Consider the following 18,606-nt stretch of genomic DNA (forward strand, 5'->3'; position numbering starts at 1 on the left):
CTTAACCAGCTGAGCGGTCTGGACGAGCTCAGCTCGTCCAACACCGCCAGCGGCTGCCGCTCAGGCCCTGCTGGGCCGATTTTAATGAAATAAAAAGCAGCACACGCAGCCGGCACTTTGCCAGCCGCGTGTGCTGCCTGATCGCCGCCGGAGCAGCGGCGAAAGAGGGTCCCCCCAGCCGCCTGAGCCCAGCGTAGCCGGAACAAAAAGTTCCGGCCAGCGCTAAGGGCTGGATCGGAGGCGGCTGACGTCAGGACGTCGGCTGACGTCGATGACGTCACTCCGCTCGTCGCTATGGCGACGATATAAGCAAAACAAGGAAGGCCGCTCATTGCGGCCTTCCTTGTTTATTCTGGGCGCCGGAGGCGATCGGAAGATCGCCTCCGGAGCGCCCTCTAGTGGGCTTTCATGCAGCCAACTTTCAGTTGGCTGCATGAAATAGTTTTTTTTTTATTTAAAAAAAACCCTCCCGCAGCCACCCTGGCGATTTAATCAGAACGCCAGGGTGGTTAAGGGAGTAGTGGAGACAGAGCGGTGGGAGGAGCAGATTAGTCTGGCTGCTGCGTTCATGATGGATTGTAGGGGGGTGATGCGGTTTTGAGGAAGGCCTGACAGGAGGGAGTTGCAGTAGTCCAGGCGGGAGATGATGAGGGCATGGACAAGTAGTTTGGCAGTGTCTGGGGTCAGGAAAGGCCGGACCTTTGGGGTGAAGTAGTTAAAACCAAAAACAAATTCCACCCAAAACAGCAATTAAACTGCAGCTTAGGGCTTGCAGAGAGCTGACACACACTGGTACCTTTACTTACAGAAAACTGACTTACTCGTGGGCACCTCCGCCAGATCATGTGCAGTTCACCGCTCAACCGCTTTCAAGTACAACCACCGCTAGTACAAAACGATAGCACTACACCTCAGCATCTATAGACGTAGCCTCGTCCAGCTGTCGTCCATTTTCACCGTGCCGCTATGTAGCTCCTCCCAACACGTTTCATTGTCATAGCAACTCATTATGGGCTACGGAGAGGCGGATACGACATTTACGTCAGTAATTCAACTTAAAAGGTAAAACTAATATTGCACGCAAAGCAATATATTTCAAGCCTGTATTTGTTATAATTTTGATGATCATGGCTTATAGCTTATGAAAACCCCAAAATCAAAATCTCAGACCATTAGACTATTGTGAAAAGGGTCAATATTTTAGGGTTTAAAGTGTCAGACTTTAATCATCTAATTAATCCAAAACACCTGCAAATGGTTCCTAAGCCTTTAAATGGTCTCTGTCTGGTTCAGAATTACTGGCATAAAATGAACCTTTGCATGATATTAAAATTTTGAGTTTCACCTGTATCTCCCTTTACTCACAAGTCTGCTTGCCCTTTACACAAACATTAGAACAGTTACAAGGTAACATAATGACACTGCATATGGGGGGGGGGGGGGGGGGGGGAATATGTGTGTAACAGGTGGGTTTGGGCTTATGCTCCTAAAGGTGGCCATACACTGGTCGATTTGTCATCAGATTCGACCAACAAATAGATCCCTCTCTGATCGAATCTGATCAGAGAGGGATCGTATGGCTGCCTTACTGCAAACAGATTGTGAACCGATTTCAGCCTGAAACCGTTCACAATCTGTGGTGGTGGTGGTGGTGGTGGTGCTGCCGCCGCTCCCCCCCCCCCCCTGCATACATTACCTGTTCCGCCGGCACGGCTCCCCAGGTCTCTGCTGTCTTCTTCTCCGCTCTGGTCTGGTCTCCGGTATGCTTCACTTCTTCCTGCCCGGCAGGAAGTTTAAACAGTAGAGCGCCCTCTACTGTTTAAACTTCCTGCCGGGCAGGAAGAAGTGAAGCATGACGGAGACCAGACCAGAGAGGAGAAGACAGCAGAGACCTGGGGAGCCGCTCCGGCCGGAACAGGTAATGTAAACCCTCTGTATTGCGTCGGTCGTCGGGCATTCGAACGCCACCATCGATGCCGTATATCAGCGGGAAAATCATTAGGTGTATGGGCCCCTTTAGACTATCTAGTATACACTAATCTGTAGCTTCATCTCCCTTTACACACAAAATTATCTCCCTTAATACCAAAATTGCATAATGAGCAGTCGTATAAATAGTAGAAGTATAAATCACTGCATTAGCCATTCCAGTTCCATTGGCGGACTTATTCTGGCCACTGGATCCGGTGAGCTGTGAACTAAAGGGGGCACTCATTGTTGAGAACATTGAGGTTTTGAAGTGCAGACAATTGAGCGCTGTTGATCCCATTATTTATAGTGAATAAAGTATAATTGGTGTGTAGTACATAAATTCTGTATACAACGGGCAGAGCATAGGAAATATAGAATATAGCTAGCTAGATGTAGACAGTATATAGGTGAGGTAGCATGTGGTATCTAATATATGGCATAGTAGTTAGGTACATACCATGTGTCCCCTTAAAGGACTTACGCGCCCAAATCAGTAAAAAAAAAAAAAAAAAGTCTGTACCTGGATGAAGTTTGAAGGCACGGAGGACGCCATCCGGGCAGCTCCGCCGGGTCCCCGCTGCTTATCCTCCCCCCGGCCGGACCCTGACCCCAAGGCCCGGGTTGGGCTCTCCTGCCTCCTCAAATATGGCCGCCGGAGGCCACGGCTGCACAGACCGCATTGACGCGAGTGCGGCTGCGCAGCTCTAGGGCCTCCCCCCCCCGATCAACGCTACGTAGCTCGTAAGTCCTAAAAAAATCCGCCAGGGGGCAGCAAAGTAGTGTTTTTTTTTTTTTTAAAAAATTTCTTCATGTAGTGAGACAGCGGCGGCGATCGGAGATCCCGTTCAAAGAACGGGATCTCCTGGAGGGCTTCCCCCGTCGGCATGGCGACGGGCGGGATGACGTCATCGACGTCAAAGGGGACTCCCATCCACCCCACAGCGCTGCCTGGCACTGATTGGCCAGGCAGCGCACGGGGTCTGGGGGGGCAGCCGCGCCGCAAGGAATAGCGGCGGATCGGCGGCGATCGGATGCTACACGCAGCTAGCAAAGTGCTAGCTGCGTGTAGCAAAAAAAAAAAAAAAATTATGCAAATCGGCCCAGCGGGGCCTGAGCGGTGCCTCCCGGCGGCATAGCCCGTGCTCAGCACGGGCTTACTGCCAGGGAGGTTAAAGGATACCCGAAGTGACATGTGAGATGATGAGATAGACATGTGTATGTACAGTGCCTAGCACACAAATAACTATGCTGTGTTCCTTTTTTTCTTTCTCTGCCTGAAAGAGTTAAATATCAGGTATGCAAGTGGCTGACTCATTCCTGACTCAGACAGGAAGTGTGACCCTCACTGATAAGAAATTCCAAGTATAAAACACTTACCTAGCAGAAAATGGCTTCTGAGAGCAAGAAAGAGATAAAAAGGGGAATTTCTTATCAGTAAGGGTCACACTGTAGTCACTTCCTGTCTGAGTCAGGACTGAGTCAGCCACTTACATACCTGATATTTAACGCTTTCAGGCAGAGAAAGAAAAAAAGGAACACAGCATAGTTATTTGTGTGCTAGGCACTGTACATACACATGTCTATCTCATCATGTCACTTCGGGTATCCTTTAATTCTCCAGATCTCTCTGCCCCTATGACTATTATCACTCATAATGTGAAAGGCCTATATGCCCCTCAGAAGAGACGTCTTGCATGTCAGTATTATAAGAATGCCAAAGCTGATATAATCTTTTTACAGGAAACACACTATGTTCACAAAAAGGAGCCTAAATACTGGCATAAACACTACCCCAGGCTTACTACGCTACCGCCCCTCAGAAGAAGTGTGGTGTGGCCATAATCCTTCATAAGAGACAACTTTGTTGTGCATAAAACTCTCAGAGAACGTGAGGGTCGTTATCGGATTATAGTTGGGGACTCAAATGGGTTACTGCTTACTCTGGTGGCTGTCTATGCCCCCTCTGAAGGGCTTTGCCCCTTCCTCTCTAAATTGACCTCTAAAACCTTATCCAACAGAGCTGGCAAACTCATAATGTCCGGAGACTTTAATGCCTCACTTGATGGAGGCCAAGGTCGCTTTTGACCCCCCCCCCCCCGAAGTGCTTTCTTAGATGACTGTCTGATACGGGTACCTGGGACTTCTGGAGAGCGCTTCACCCTGGGGAGAGAGGGCACAACTTTTAATCTCACCCGCACGACACATACTCACACATAGATTTGGTCCTCATGGATGCGACCCTCCTCTCCAAGGTGGTCAAAGCGGACCATTCCGAGATCTCATAATCAGACCATGCTTACATAAGCGTGCAATCATCCTCCTCGACACCTAGACACAAAAGCACGTGGCACATTAATGAATCTCTACTGGTAGACCAGGAGATTCAACTAAAAATAGCCTCTGAAAGCACCTCTTTATTTAGTATTAATCGTGAAGGGGACGCTTCTCAGGGAATCCGGTGCGCAGTTCACAAAGCCACTATTAGAGGGGAGCTGATCAAAATTTCTTCCACTAAAAGTAGATTAGCGATGGCAAGGATTGTAGAGCTTAAAGAGAACCCGAGGTGGCATTGCATTATGTTACTGGGGCACAGAGGCTGGTTGGGCACACTAACATCAGCCTCTGTTGCCCCATCGTGTGCCTCAAAGACCCCCCTGCTCGCCGCTATACTCCCCGCAGTGCTGGCGACACGCAGGGCGTCGCCAGCACAATGTTTACCCTAGCGCTGTCTGTCAGCGCCGCTCCCCCGCATCGCCGCTACCCGCCCTCGTCCCTTTCCTCCAATCAGCGGGAGGGAAGGGACAAGGGCGGGTAGCGGCGATGTGGAGGAGGCGGCGGAGCGGCGCTGACAGACAGCGCTAGGGTAATCATTGTGCTGGCGACAAGCTGCGCGTCGCCAGCACTGTGGGGATATAGCGGCGAGCAGGGGGGTCTTTGAGGCACACGATGGGGCAACAGAGGCTGGTGTTAGTGTGCCCAACCAGCCTCTGTGCCCCACTAGCATAATGCAATGCCACCTCGGGTTCTCTTTAAAAACGAGATCAGGCGGATGGAGCTTCAGCATGCTAAGGTGATGCTTTCAGTGTCTCTCTCAGAGCTAACCTCACTAAGGACCGAGCTGAAATCACTCCTATTCCAAAAGGCTGATAGAGCCATGCGCCTGACCTCTCAAAAATTTTATTAAAAAGGTGATAACCCAGACACAATGTTAGCTAGGAAGCTGAGTAACCGGCTCACCCTGAACAGACTTCACCCTATTAGAAATAGCTTGGGTACTCTGACCCACGACTCGTCCTCCATAGTTCAGGAAATTCAGAAATATTATGCCGGCTTGTACGATGGCTCCACTACGGATAAACTCCTCACCCCAATAGCAAAGATACAGGAATATTTAAACGACGTCCCTATCCCTAAGATTGCTACTAACAACAGCCTAATCTTAAATCACAACTAAATAGGTCCCATCAGTTATCAAAAAACTCAAGTCATCTAAGGCCCCTGCCCAGATGGATACACCGCTTCATACTACAAAGCCTTTAAACAAGCATTAGCTCCCGAAACTGCTGTCCTTTTATAATAAAATCCTGAGGGGGGGGCTTCTATAGTCGCAATACCTAAACCTGCTAGAGACCCAGCCGAGGTAACTAACTATAGATTTATCTCCCTCATCAATATGGACGTCAAGATCTTCTCCAAGATCTTGTCAAATAGATTAAATCCTCTGCTGCCGAGTGTTATCCATCCGGACCAGACAGGCTTTGTTTCAGGTAGGCAGAAAACAGATAATGTTCGTAGGATCATCGGTCTAGTTGCCAGGATGAAGCACGGTCGAGCGCCTTCTCTGCTCCTCTCTTTGGATGCGGAGAAGGTGTTCGACAGGGTGGACTGGATATATCTCGGACTGATCTTACAAAAATTCTGAATCAGGGGTGAATTTTTTAACGGGATGAGATGTCTTTATACTAATCCCACGACCACAGTATGTAACATCACCTCTTCCTCATTCCCTATTAAGAATGGTACAAGGCAGGGGTGCCCTCTCTCCCCTTAGTTGTTTGCTCTATGTTTTGAGCCACTGGCTATCAGCGTTAGGCGCTCTCCGGACGTTACTGGGGTAGTAGTTGGTAGGTCGGAGTTTAAAACAGCCCTCTTCCTGATGATACCATTTTTACTCTATCTAATCCCCTGATTTTGATCCCGAACTTGTTTATTGAGATTGAACGGTTCTGTGTCCACTCAGGTTTCAAAATTAACAACACTAAATTTTAAAGCGATCCCCTTTGGTCATTCTGAATCACAACAGGCCTCCCCCTCCCACTCCTTTGGCTTTAAATGCAGACCTAACGGCTTGAAATATCTTGGGGTTACGATCTCGCAGGATCTCTGAGACTTCTACAAACTTAATTATGCACCTATGGTTAAGAAACTTCACAGATTACTTGAGGATTGGCAGCAGTACCGCATCTGCTTGCAAGGACGTATTTATGCAGTTAAAATGACATTACTAACTAAAATATTGTATCTTTTTAGAGCCTTGCCTGTTAAGATAATTAGAAGAGATGTGGACATGCTGCAATCTAGAATTACCAATTTCATATGGGAGGGGCGCAGACCCCGTATTAAATATACGAACCTGGCCCGCCACAAACTTCAGGTAGGTCTGGGTGCTTCCAACATCTTATATTACTATTATGCTGCAAGACTATCTCAGCTCTTCCAATGGTCCTCTCCTAGAGGTACAGTCAGATGGGTAGACCTAGAGCAAGAACTCATCTCTCCCTTCCCTATTAAGTATCGTTTATGGACCCATAAACTCTGTTTAGGCCCAAATTCTACCTTCTTCCCAATAAATGAGTCCTTGATGATTAAAAAATTGTTGAATAAGGTGCCAACTCCAAGGGGTTCTTTTTCTATTTTGGAATCTTTGTTTTACAATGAAGACTTTTCACCTGGAGTTTGTGGTCTGGCGGATATGGAGATCTAGGGGGATTCACACTATCAATGACGTGGTGTCTGATGGGGCCTTGATCTCCTGGCCTCAACTCAAAGTTAAGTATGACCTGCCAGACTCATAGGCGTTCAGATTTTTAAAGCGTGCGTGCGTGGTTTTTTTTTTTTTTTTAAGTTGCAGGATTTACACAGCCCAAGTATCATTACAATGCAGCGAGAGCTTTTCTTATTTTTATTTTTTTTTTTTAACATCTAAAAGTGTGAAAGAAGAAAAATACACTATTTTCTGCATGATAATGTCAGTAATCTGTAAATAGACTTATTTTAACTGAGAGGTTCAGGTTCCAAGAAATGTGTCATCCTGCGGCCTTCTGAAGACTATGGGCTGGGTACACAGAAAGCGTTTTTGGTAATGTTTTCAAAACCACTGCCGCCTGTGAAAGCGCTTGGCTAATGTATCTCAATGGGATGGTGCACACCAGTGGCTTGAGGTTTTTAGCAAACCGCAAACGTGGCTCCTGCAGCATTTTTGCGATTTGCAGATGCGTTTCTGCCTCAAAGTATAGGAAAAGCTCAAACCGCTTAGAAAAACGCTAGATCAGAGCGGTTTTCCAGGCGTTTTTGTTACAGAAGCTGTTCAGTAACAGCTTTACTGTAACAATATATGAAATGTGCTACACAAAAACGCTCGGCATGTTTAGAAAACCTCTCTAAACATGCCTAGAATTGCTCTGAAAATCTGCTTCAAAAACCTCTATAGAGTTTTGTGGATGTTAGAGGTTTTTGGTGTGCACTGGGCCTATGTGAGTGAGGCACGGAGGCAACTACGGTAAACAACAAGAAATATTACAAAGAGCTATCCAGCAACCCAATGGAAAAAAAAAACAAGAAAGAATTTGATCACCTATTGGATGAGCCAAGAAGGGTGGTGTTTTCTCATAGAGAAAAACTCATGGTACAAAAGATGGTAACTTGCACCTTTTACCTATTGCCTAAAGTGCATGAAAGTAAAGAACAGCCACCGGGGGGGGAGGGAAACATCGTCTCCAACATTGCGAGCTTAGTTGAAAAAGGGTGCAACTTTATTAATTTGTGTTTTCTTGAAGGAAGACATTTGTTCACTTGATTTCTACATAAAACACTCCTTGAACCTCATAATCAAACTAAATCATGACTGTTACCTCAGGTACTTCACTGATCTAACTTGATGTGAAAACCTTATACACAAATATTAGCCATCAAGACACTTGCAGTGCCACTCGATTCTTCCTTTCGACCACCACAGTGAGATCTGAGTTTATTGAGTTCCTACTGGAAATGTTCAACTTTGTCTCATCTTACAACTACTTTATGCTTGACGGTAGGTTCTATCTTCAAACCCATGGAGTATCAATGGGGTTGCGCAGCACCTGATGCACTGTGTGGCCACGCACACTTACATCTGACGTTTCTTGCATCCAGCTGAATTTTGATTGCATAATCTTACCACTTCTATGTAATATGAGAGAAAGAGAGACTACCTAGCCTTGTGCATGTGTTGCAGATTTGCCTCACCCCGATTTGCTCTCTGTAGATACAATAGGACTACAAAAATTGGTTGAAGTATAAACTAAAAAAAAAAAAAATATGTCCACAAATGGACTCCAGTGACCTATTGTTATTGAAGTCCCGTTGTAACTACTACCACAGGAGTCTATCGAAAGTGGTGAGGAAGAGCAGTGGAGGGAGAGGTGGAACACAGGCTGGATCGTGAATGAAGAAAGTACGAGTCTTTTATATAGAAAGGGTGTGGCTTTCTCTGGCAGGCTTTTTAACAATGCACATAGAGAAGCATCAAATTTAGGCAGCAGTCACACTTATGCCAACAGCAACTACTGTGTATCAGCAGTTACCATTGTGCCAGCAGCAGTGGAGCTAGTCTAGTCGAGGGGACCCAGCGGGAAACCTCACTCTAGGTCCGCTCCCCGCAATAAATCGTGGCAAACCTCACAAATCTGGTCACGACCACCGATTAGTTTGACACTAAAATTGCACACTAGGACTCTTGCCTGCTGCTGTTTTTTGAGCACAGCACTCGCTATAGCTAATGTCTCTGCTTGTGTAACTTTGCTAAATCTATTAGGTTGGTGGCTTGGATAATGTTGCTTGCTGGGTTCCCTCAACTAGATCAGCTCCACAACAGTTACCAATTACCATTGTGCCAGCAGCAGTTACCATTATATGTGCAGCAGTCACCACTGTGCCAGCAGCAGTGACCATTGCACCAGCAGCAGCTGCAAGTTACCATTGAGCCAACAGCAGCAGTTACCATTGTACCAGGAGCAGCAGTTCCCATTGTGTCAACCGCAAAAAAATGTGCCAGAAGCAATTACCATTGTGCCCACAGAAGCAATAACTGTACCAGCAGTATCAGTTACCATTATGTCAACAGCAGCAACCACTGTGCCAACAGCAGAAGCAATCACTGTGCCAGCAGCAGTTACCATAGTACTAGCAGCAGCAGCAATTACCATCGTGCCAACAGCAGCACTTACCGTAGTGCCAAGAGCAATCAATGTGCCAGCAGAAGCAATCACTGTACCAGGAACAGGAGTTACCATTATGCCAATAGCATCAGTAGTCACCATTAATCCAGCAGCAGCAACCGCTGTGCAAAAAGCAGAAGCAATCACAGTGCCAGAAGCAGCAACGGTCACAGACCACCACTGTGTCAGTAACAGCCACCACTGTGTCAGTAACAGCCATCACTGTGCCAGCAACAGCCACTGATTCACAGCAATTACCACTGATAAGTTAGGCCACAGTTACAGAAATTGTCTGCTTCTCATCAGCTGGCCCACTCATTCTCTTCATCAATATTACTGAAAGGTTCTAAAGCCTGCTGCACACTTTCAATTGATTGGACAATCAGTAACCAATTTTACCTCTATTACACTACAAACAGGTGGCAAAATTGGTCAATGATCATCCTAAATTTGACAAGGTATGTGGCATGTGGGTGGATGATGCAGGCTCAGTTGTTCCAAATTCACATATTAACATTAATGTGGCTGATTTTTACCTGTAATTTGTAATCTATGAATACACTACCGTGTCTTAAACAATGACGGCATATAACGTTTACCTGGATTGGTTTCCGTCTTTGATCAATGTATAAATTATGAACTTTCTTTGGTTATGTGCCACGTCTATGATGATGGGCCCTTTGGGTGTGTTCGGGATTGGACTTTTTGTAAATTGACAAATTGTTCAATACAAATTATCTTTAAAAAGAAAAAAAAAAGTCAGCAATTGGCCAATCATAACTGAAAGCGTGTACCAGGCTTTAGCCTCATTTTTAAAGGACACAAAGTGAAAGGTATATGGAGGCTGCCATACATATAATCCCGTGCCAGGCTCTGAGAAAGAAAAAAAAAAAAAAAAAGGAGCGGTAATCCCTAGCCTAGCTCAGGGTAGTCACTAGGAGGTATTAGGAAGCAGAAGGAACGCAGTGGCAGTTGTAACTCACCTCCTATGCAACTAGACACTCTTCCAGATCTTGGAGGCTCTTGATGCCTGGGATGAGATCGCCATTTGTCACATGACTACAGACAGCGATTTCATCATAGAGATAGAGCACCACCCGGAGGACAGGAGGAGAAATTGCAGTGCTGGATCCCGGGGAGGTGTCTTTGTGCAGGGCTGCTACAGATCTCTCTGTTACTATTTTTGTTGCTAGTCTAGTTTAGGGGACCCAGCAGGAACCCGCATAGGGAACACAGCACACTACAGTATGAAGCAGGTTTACTACAACCTATCGCCAATCACATTAGCGGAATTTCCTAAGAGGTTTTCTGCTGGGTCGCCTAAACTTAGACTAGCTCCTGAATTTTCCCTGCTTCTAGGGTCTAAAGGCATATGAAGAAAATTGTTCCGCTTTTAAAAACCTAAAATCAGGGAAGACTCATATCACCAGGGAGGTAACTGATACCAGTTGCCTGTCAGCCCTGCTGATCTATTTGGCTGCAGTAGTGTCTGAATCACACCGGAAACCAGCATGCAGCTAATCCTGGCAGAGTCTCCTCCTTCTGAATTGATGAGGAAGAAGAGGATTCCACACTTTGCACACTAGAAGTACCTGCTTTATCAGAATCACCTGATGCAGGAATTGATTGAACAGTTTGAACTGAGGAAGCTTGAGCAATTAAATTATCTCTCAATACAACATAAGTATTATTGAGTTCTGATTGAAAAGTGTTAAACATCACTTTAAAAGTATCAGCATTTTCCTGATTAACCACAAAAGCAGTACATGAATGGCAAAGGGGTTTCTTATAAGAGGAGGATAATTTATTTTTACAAATACCACACTTGGCAACATGGGGAGTCTTTTCTATGGCTTTTATAGAAACAACCACCTGAAAGACATAACACACAAAAGGAATGGCTATCAGCAACATCCTAAAAAGATATGCATAGGATGGCTACATATAGCCTTTAGACTTACTCCAGATAGTGGTAATGGAGGAAGGTCTGCGCCCTGAGAGGAGAGTTCACTCATGGTCTCTAGAGGCCTCAGTAAGACCATGTGCACTGTGAGGCCTCTGAATTTATAATGGCTTAACGCAGGTACTCCCTCCGGCGTCCTGGTGTACCACACTTCCGACTTCCACTGACGTCACATCCGACGGAAGTGATGCAGATGCGGGCAATCTCCGCCCGCTCCAGGCCAACGAGAATGCCGCCATACTAGGCCCAAACAGCAGGGTCTGGTGGTATGCAGATGGGCGCCTGGCAGCGATACCACACGCCAGACACACGGGCGCCGCTGCCTCACCTGCCTCCCCAGGATACACCGTTCCAGCTGCCCCTGGAGGTGAGACAACAGCTGCACTTACCCTTGGACTACTCGATAGAGCCCAGGAAGACCTGCTTCCTCCTATCCCAAGGGACAGGAAAGCATTGAGAGGTGGGAGTGTCCTTTTTAAACTGATTGTGCTTCCTGTCCCTTGAATAGGCAAGGCAGTTTCATGGTCTCTGTCGTGGAGGATGAGTGGAACCTACCAATATTTTATCTCAGCCACTCTTGATAAATGTTCCCAAAGGGCCCGTTTCCACTAGGAGCAGTGCGATGTGGCTACATAGCCGCATCGCACCGCGGGTGTGCTGAAATACATGCGCGCCAGTGGAAGAGTTTCCACTGCGTGCATGTTGTGTGGTGTGGTGCGGAGCGATCTGAAAATCTGCAGCATGCTGCAGATTTTCGCACGGCCGCAGCTGCGTCCCATCTCTTCAATTCACTTCCGCATTGGGAGATGCGGAAGTGATATGATGCGGCTAGGTAGCTGCATTTGCATCACTTACTAGTGGAAACGGGCCCTAACCCTGTCCTCAATGCCCACCAACACTACTTGTTTTGTATAAAGACACAGAGGTAGTTAATCAGCTCTGCTGCAACACTAATTACCCCACCTGTGATTGTGTGTGGTTTTCTGCAAAACATGTACTGTTGGTGGGCCTTGAGGACAGGGTTGGAGAACTCTGATTAAGCTCGGTTCACATTAGCGTTGTTTTACAGAACCGGACGGATCAGGCCAGCTGGATCCGGTGAAAACTGTCCGTTTTACAGCCAGTGTGTTGTAAAACGTCCGTTTTCATTGGTTCCTATATGCTGCAAAACCTTCCGGTTCCGTTCCGCTGAGCAAAATGGTCCGGAAAATTGGGTCCTGCAGCATTTTTTTTTTGTCCGTTCCGCGGATCCGTACGGCCGGTTCCATTGGCAAACGCTAATGTGAACTGGGCCTTAGGTGACACAGCAAGAAAGACCATAAGGAACAGTTCTCCAACCACAGCAGCGTCTACAACCTAAAGCATTCTAATTGGCCGAATAGTGTGGGTGTATTATTACCACAACCTATCTAAGACCTAGACATTCGAGATGGTACCGTCCACCCAAATCAGTTAGCAGAATTTCCCTATGGACTTTCTCGCTGGGTCATCTAAACCATACTAGCTCCGCAGCCCCTCCATGCACTAAAACTGAGACTAGTTTAGTTTAGGGGACCAACAGGAATCCTCATAGAGAAACCGCTTCCTGCTCGCAGCAGTCTGGTTGCGTCGACTAGTTTATGAGGAATAGGGGACCCAGGGAGCAACACAAAGTCCTTGGTTCATAAAGCATTACCGCATGAGATAATGCAGAAATAAGCTGATTTGACCGAACACTTAGGCTGCATTTTCACTTGTGCGGTGCAAATCGCCGCGGTAAAAATTTGCATGCGGGTCTATGCGAATTTCGCATGCAGGTCTATGCGAATTTTCATGCAAATTCGCATGGATGACGATGTATGCGAAATTAACCATGGCAGTGCTGGTGTGATTTTCCATTGTTTCTATGCGAATTCGCATGAAAATTCGCATACCCAAACCGCATGCGAATTTCCTATTAAATACATTGTATGCGATTCGCATAGTGGTATGCGGTATACGAATTCTGATGACTCTTTCATGCGAATTTTTTCTGCACAGAAAAACGCAAAGGAATCCTGACAAGTGAAAACAGTCCCATTCACTTGTATTGCTATGCGAATTTGCATGCGAAAACCGCATGCGAATTCGCGATAGTGGAAATGGGCCCTCAGGAAAATGTCAATTCATAAAGGCTGTTGCCACATGGAAAGCTGAAATAACCAGCAGTGAGGGTAAATTACCGACTTGTGCAGGAAACACCTCAACACGTCAGTAAATGTCAATTCATAAACACTAGAACATGCAGTAAAGCTCAAAAACATATGCGATAATTACCGGCTGCTCTGGTGTGTCGGAAACAGTGCAGAGACTGTGCGGGAGTTGTGACTCACAGAAGCAGAGAGGTATAACCTATGACTGACAGGAGCAGAAAGCAAATAGAAACAGTCACGGTCTCCTGCAAGTCCCGCTGATCGGATGCCATAGCTTCTCCGGAGGAACAAGCTTTTCTACCCCCCAGGCAGCAGAGGAGAGAGTGCACCGAACAAGAGAGGTTTCCTCTGGAGGCCTTCGGACATTTAACCCTTTAGGTTCCTGTTTGAAGATGCTGAGGAGCTAATGGGGAAATCACCTAAGCATGGTGTGTTAAAGTGACTCTAACAAAAATTACAACGTTTTTTCTACCATCCTACAAGTTCCTAAACCTATTCTAATGTGTTCTGGCTTACTGCAGCTCTTTCTACTATAACCATCTCTGTAATAAATCAATGTATCTTTCCCCTGTCAGACTTGTCGGCCTGTGTCTGGAAGGCTGCCAAGTTCTTCAGTGTTGAACTGTTCTTCTAGGCACACTCCAGTGTGTGTTTTATTTACATAAGCCAGCAGCTTCTCTGCTATTTTATCAGTGATAGAAGAGAGCTGGATAAAAATCCTCCTCTGGAGGCTGTGAAAGGAGCTGGTCTGTCACATACTGAGGAATTAATGACATAGGCAGAGCTGTCTGCAGGAAGCCTGTAATGTTCAGTGCATGAGAGAAGCTGGGGACAGAAGGTAAACACACACAAGTGATCTCTTGAGATTCAGAAGTAAGGCTGTATACAGCCTGCTTGTGTATGGATGTATTTTCTATGTGTGGACATGCTGTACATCAATCTACTTCCTGTTTTGGTGGCCATTTTGTTTGTTTATAAACAAACTTTTTAAAACTGTTTTTGACTACTTTTAATGTGGCGGGAGCGGTGAAATTGTGACAGAGGGTAATAGGAGATGTCCCCTAACACACTGGTATGTTTACTTTTGTGCGATTTTAACAATACAGATTCTCTTTAAATGTTTCTTGGAGTTCATCTAAGCTGTGGCAATAAAATGTTAAGAAAGACTAATAGATTCAGAGGCATCAGAGGCAGTATAACAAATGTACATTCTAAAGGGATGTCAGGGATGCCTCTTACGATTGTAATGGTCTCACTGCAGGGAACAGCATGTAACAAAACAGAAGCAAACCCACACTCTTCTGCTATTACTGCACAGGTTTTTATCAATCGAAGCCCATTTTCTCATTAAATTACCATAAATTAGCACATCTGTGAATATTTAATTATAATTTATCAAACAAAGGTCTAAAATACCAGAATTGTAACGACCTGTTTTTTGTTTTTGTATCGCACAGATTTAAGACCAAAAGCTAAATTTGCATACCAGGACCAACGGCGACAGCGCTTACTTCAGCTACTGCCTCTGGTTGTGCAACTATACTAAACTTATTCCAGTTTATTGTGGTGGCAATAGTGTTTCCTGCGGGGAGGCCTCCTATTCCCCCCCCCCCCCCCCCCCCCCAAAAAATAAAAATGCTCTGCATTCAAATTTTTTCAAGCAGGAAGAGGCTGTGGGTCCCCTAAACTAAATTAGCACAAAAATACTTTACAACATTGATTGTGGGAAAGTGCAATCTATCCCATCAAATCTCTAAAGTGGAGGTGTAGTGAAAAATTTTGCAACCCATCATATTTTGCATCTTGCCATAGAGGACAGTGTAAGACTGTGTAGGCGTGGCTCCTCTCTGTTAACACGCCTGTAATTTTTTGCAACCACAGATCCCATTGAGCTAGAAGGGGGATTGTTCCCTCCAGGGGGGGGGGGGGGGTTATTGAGCAAGAGGGGTGATTGTTCCCTCGGGGGGGTGGGGGGGGTTATTAGTTGAGCAAGAGGGGGGATTGTTCCCTCCAGGGGGGGTTATTAGTTGAGCAAGAGGGAAGGGTTCTGTGTGAGAATAGGGTTTGGTTGGGTTGCATTTTCTGATACAGATAGGTTGAACTCAATGGTTAGGTTGCACTTTCTGATAGCTATAAATAAGTGCAATTGCATGCCCCCCAACCGTCCCGGATTGGTCGGGATTCTCCCGATTTGGGGGGGGGGGGCTCTCCCGCTATCCCGGGAAGCCCCTCTTAAGTCCCGGCTGGCTGGGGAGAGAAGACAGGAAGAAAATGATTGATGCGCCAGCCGCGCTAATAAGGGATGCGGGAGCCTGCTTTATTCCTCCCTCCCTTCCTCTGAATGCCCCCACCTGCTGTGAATGCCCCCCCCCCCCCCGTAGGTAGTGTGTGCGGAGCGGTAGGTCCTCTTACCGCAGATCCATGCGCACCGGCAACTAGTCTCCTGCTTCCTGTTTACCATAACGTCACAGGAAGTAGAGACTAGGGCTATCATTCATAAAGCATTTCCGCATGCGGAAATGCTTAATACCGGTGACTTTACCGAACACAGGTGGCGCTAATTGCTATTCCCCCTCCAGGCCGACATGGATAGTAGGGAAAGCTGTAACTCTGGTGGAGTTTTGTCGCCACCTGCCGGATGCGCCCGGCTAACGGATAAGTACCCTCAGCAAAATCCCCATTCATAAAGGCTCTTTCCGCATGAAAAGCTGACAGAGCGATACATTTCCGCCTTGTGCGGAGTTTTTCTAGATTTATCTAGAAAAAGTTACAAACACGTCCATTCATAAAGATTAGAGCAAGCGGTATGCAGAAGGAAAATACCGCTTGCTCGACAGTAGCGATAGGCGGGCGGATTACGTGTAAATGAATGGGACGGACCTCCCAAGCAGCATCAGACAGAGGAGCGCATGGAGGGAATCGGGCAGCTTTTATGTTTCCGCATGTCTTCCGCCACGCTACCGCCAGGGAGGAATAAAGCCGGCTCCCGCATCCCTTATTAGCGCAGCTGGCGCATCAATCATTTTCTTCCTGTCTTCTCTCCCCAGTGCAATCTCCTCCCCACACACGAGCACCTGCTATCCCACCCACGGGCATTCTCCCCCCCTCCACTGACGACCTCCCTACCCACTGGCACCCTCCTCCCCACCCACTGGCACCACCCTCCCCACCCACTGGCACCACCCTCCCCACCCACTGGCACTATCCTCCTACCCACTGGCACCTTTCTCCCCCACCCAGTGTCACCCTCCTTTCCACCCACAGGTACCCTCCTCCCCACCCAGTGTCACCCTCCTCCTACCCACTGGCACCTTTCTCCTCCACCCAGTGGCACCCTCCTTTCCACCCACAGGTACCCTCCTCCCCACCCAGTGTCACCCTCCTCCTACCCACTGGCACCTTTCTCCCCCACCCAGTGTCACCCTCCTTTCCACCCACAGGTACCCTCCTCCCCACCCAGTGTCACCCTCCTCCTACCCACTGACACCCTCCTCCCCACCCAGTGTCACCCTCCTTTCCACCCACAGGTACCCTCCTCCCCACCCAGTGTCACCCTTCTACCCACTGACATCCTCCTCCTACCCACTAGCACCTTTCTCCCCCACCCAGTGGCACCCTCCTTTCCACCCACAGGTACCCTCCTCCCCACCCAGTGTCACCCTTCTCCTACCCACTGACACCCTCCTCCTACCCACTGACACCCTCCTCCCTACCCAGTGTCACTCTCCTCCCTGCTCACTGGCACCCTCCCCTCTGCCCACTGACACCCTCCTCCTACCCACTGTCACCTTCCTCCCCCACCCACTGGCACCCCCCTTTCCTCCCAGTGTCACCCTCTCCCACCCACTGGCACCCTCCTCCGCAAACTCATTCCTCCCATTGTCACCCTCCTGCAATAGCAGGGGTGTGGCTTAAAGAGAACCCGAGGTGTGTTTAAAGAAGGTTATCTGCATACAGAGGCTGGATCTGCCTATACAGCCCAGCCTCTGTTGCTATCCCAAACCCCACTAAGGTCCCCCTGCACTCTGCAATTCCTCATAAATCACAGCTGTGCTGTGAGGCTGTATTTACATCTGTAGTGTCAGTCTCAGCTGCTCCCCCGCCTCCTGCATAGCTCCGGTCCCTGCCCCCGTCCCTTCCCTCCAATCAGCAGGGAGGGAAGGGATGCAGGAGGGGACTGGAGTTCTGCAGGAGGCGGGAAGAGCAACAGACTGACACTATAGAGATAAACACAGCCAGCTCTGACAAGCTGTTTGTCAGCAGCGTGGCTGTGATTTATGAGGGATTGCAGAGTGCAGGGGGATCTTAGGGGGGTTTGGGATAGCAACAGAGGCTGGGCTGTATAGGCAGATCCAGCCTCTGTATGCAGATAATATTCTTCAAACCCACCTCGGGTTCTCTTTAAGCCCGAACAGGGGTCGTGGCTTAAGTGTCCCTCTTTCCCATCTTCAAATGTTGGGAGGTATGCAATTGGTTGCAAAATCTGATAAAGTTGCAAAAAATTTCACCACAGGGGCATTACCCAGGAGACTCTGGCACACACTTTAGATTTCTACTATGTAATCTTCACCTACATAAGTTTATTTGCACCATTGTCCACAAAACCGCACCACCCATTATCCCGCAGTCCCAAATTGCGGAAACAGGTGTTCTGACTTTTCAGCATACTTATCCAGCCAGCATACATTTTCTGACACCGGTACAAAAATAAACTTACCAGTCTAAACAGTTTCACCTCACAGAACACCATCCACACTCCCCGGCCACTAGCCCGTTCTCTAACTGGCGCTTCTTTCCTACCAATGAAACCAACCAGCTGACAGACGTCAGAGGGGCGGCTGGAAACTATGAATCGACCATCTTTACGCAGGGCAAACTATCCCTAGAGCATCACAAAATACGCAGCCCAGACCCAAATGCCTCCCATTCGCGGTTTACCTGTATCCCACTTGCAGTTCCTATTTCCTAGTTCCTACGGGGGAAAAAACCGATGCCGTGTTTAGGCATTACCTCTAAACTGCCGGGT

The 18,606-nt window shown here is 47.5% G+C and overlaps 1 protein-coding gene across 7 annotated transcripts in view; it reads right to left on the reverse strand.

The window, feature by feature from the left end:
* Positions 1-18,599, reverse strand: part of MIS12 (MIS12 kinetochore complex component) — a 32,071-nt gene extending 13,472 nt beyond the window's left edge. Inside the window, exons 1-3 of one of the 7 annotated variants that reach the window (XM_068268519.1) lie at positions 18,519-18,599; positions 4,183-4,299; positions 822-1,014 (exon numbers count right to left, since the gene is read on the reverse strand). Coding sequence is in view for 2 of the 7 variants with exons in the window: in XM_068268517.1 (XP_068124618.1) it covers positions 4,183-4,201 (19 nt within the window). In the remaining 5 variants the exon portion in view is untranslated. The other 6 variants (XM_068268520.1, XM_068268517.1, XM_068268521.1 and 3 more) reach the window with 6 other exon arrangements.
* Positions 18,600-18,606: the final 7 nt, after the last annotated feature.

The sequence above is a fragment of the Hyperolius riggenbachi genome, chromosome 2 (assembly GCF_040937935.1).
Source record: "Hyperolius riggenbachi isolate aHypRig1 chromosome 2, aHypRig1.pri, whole genome shotgun sequence".
Lineage (NCBI taxonomy): Eukaryota > Metazoa > Chordata > Amphibia > Anura > Hyperoliidae > Hyperolius > Hyperolius riggenbachi.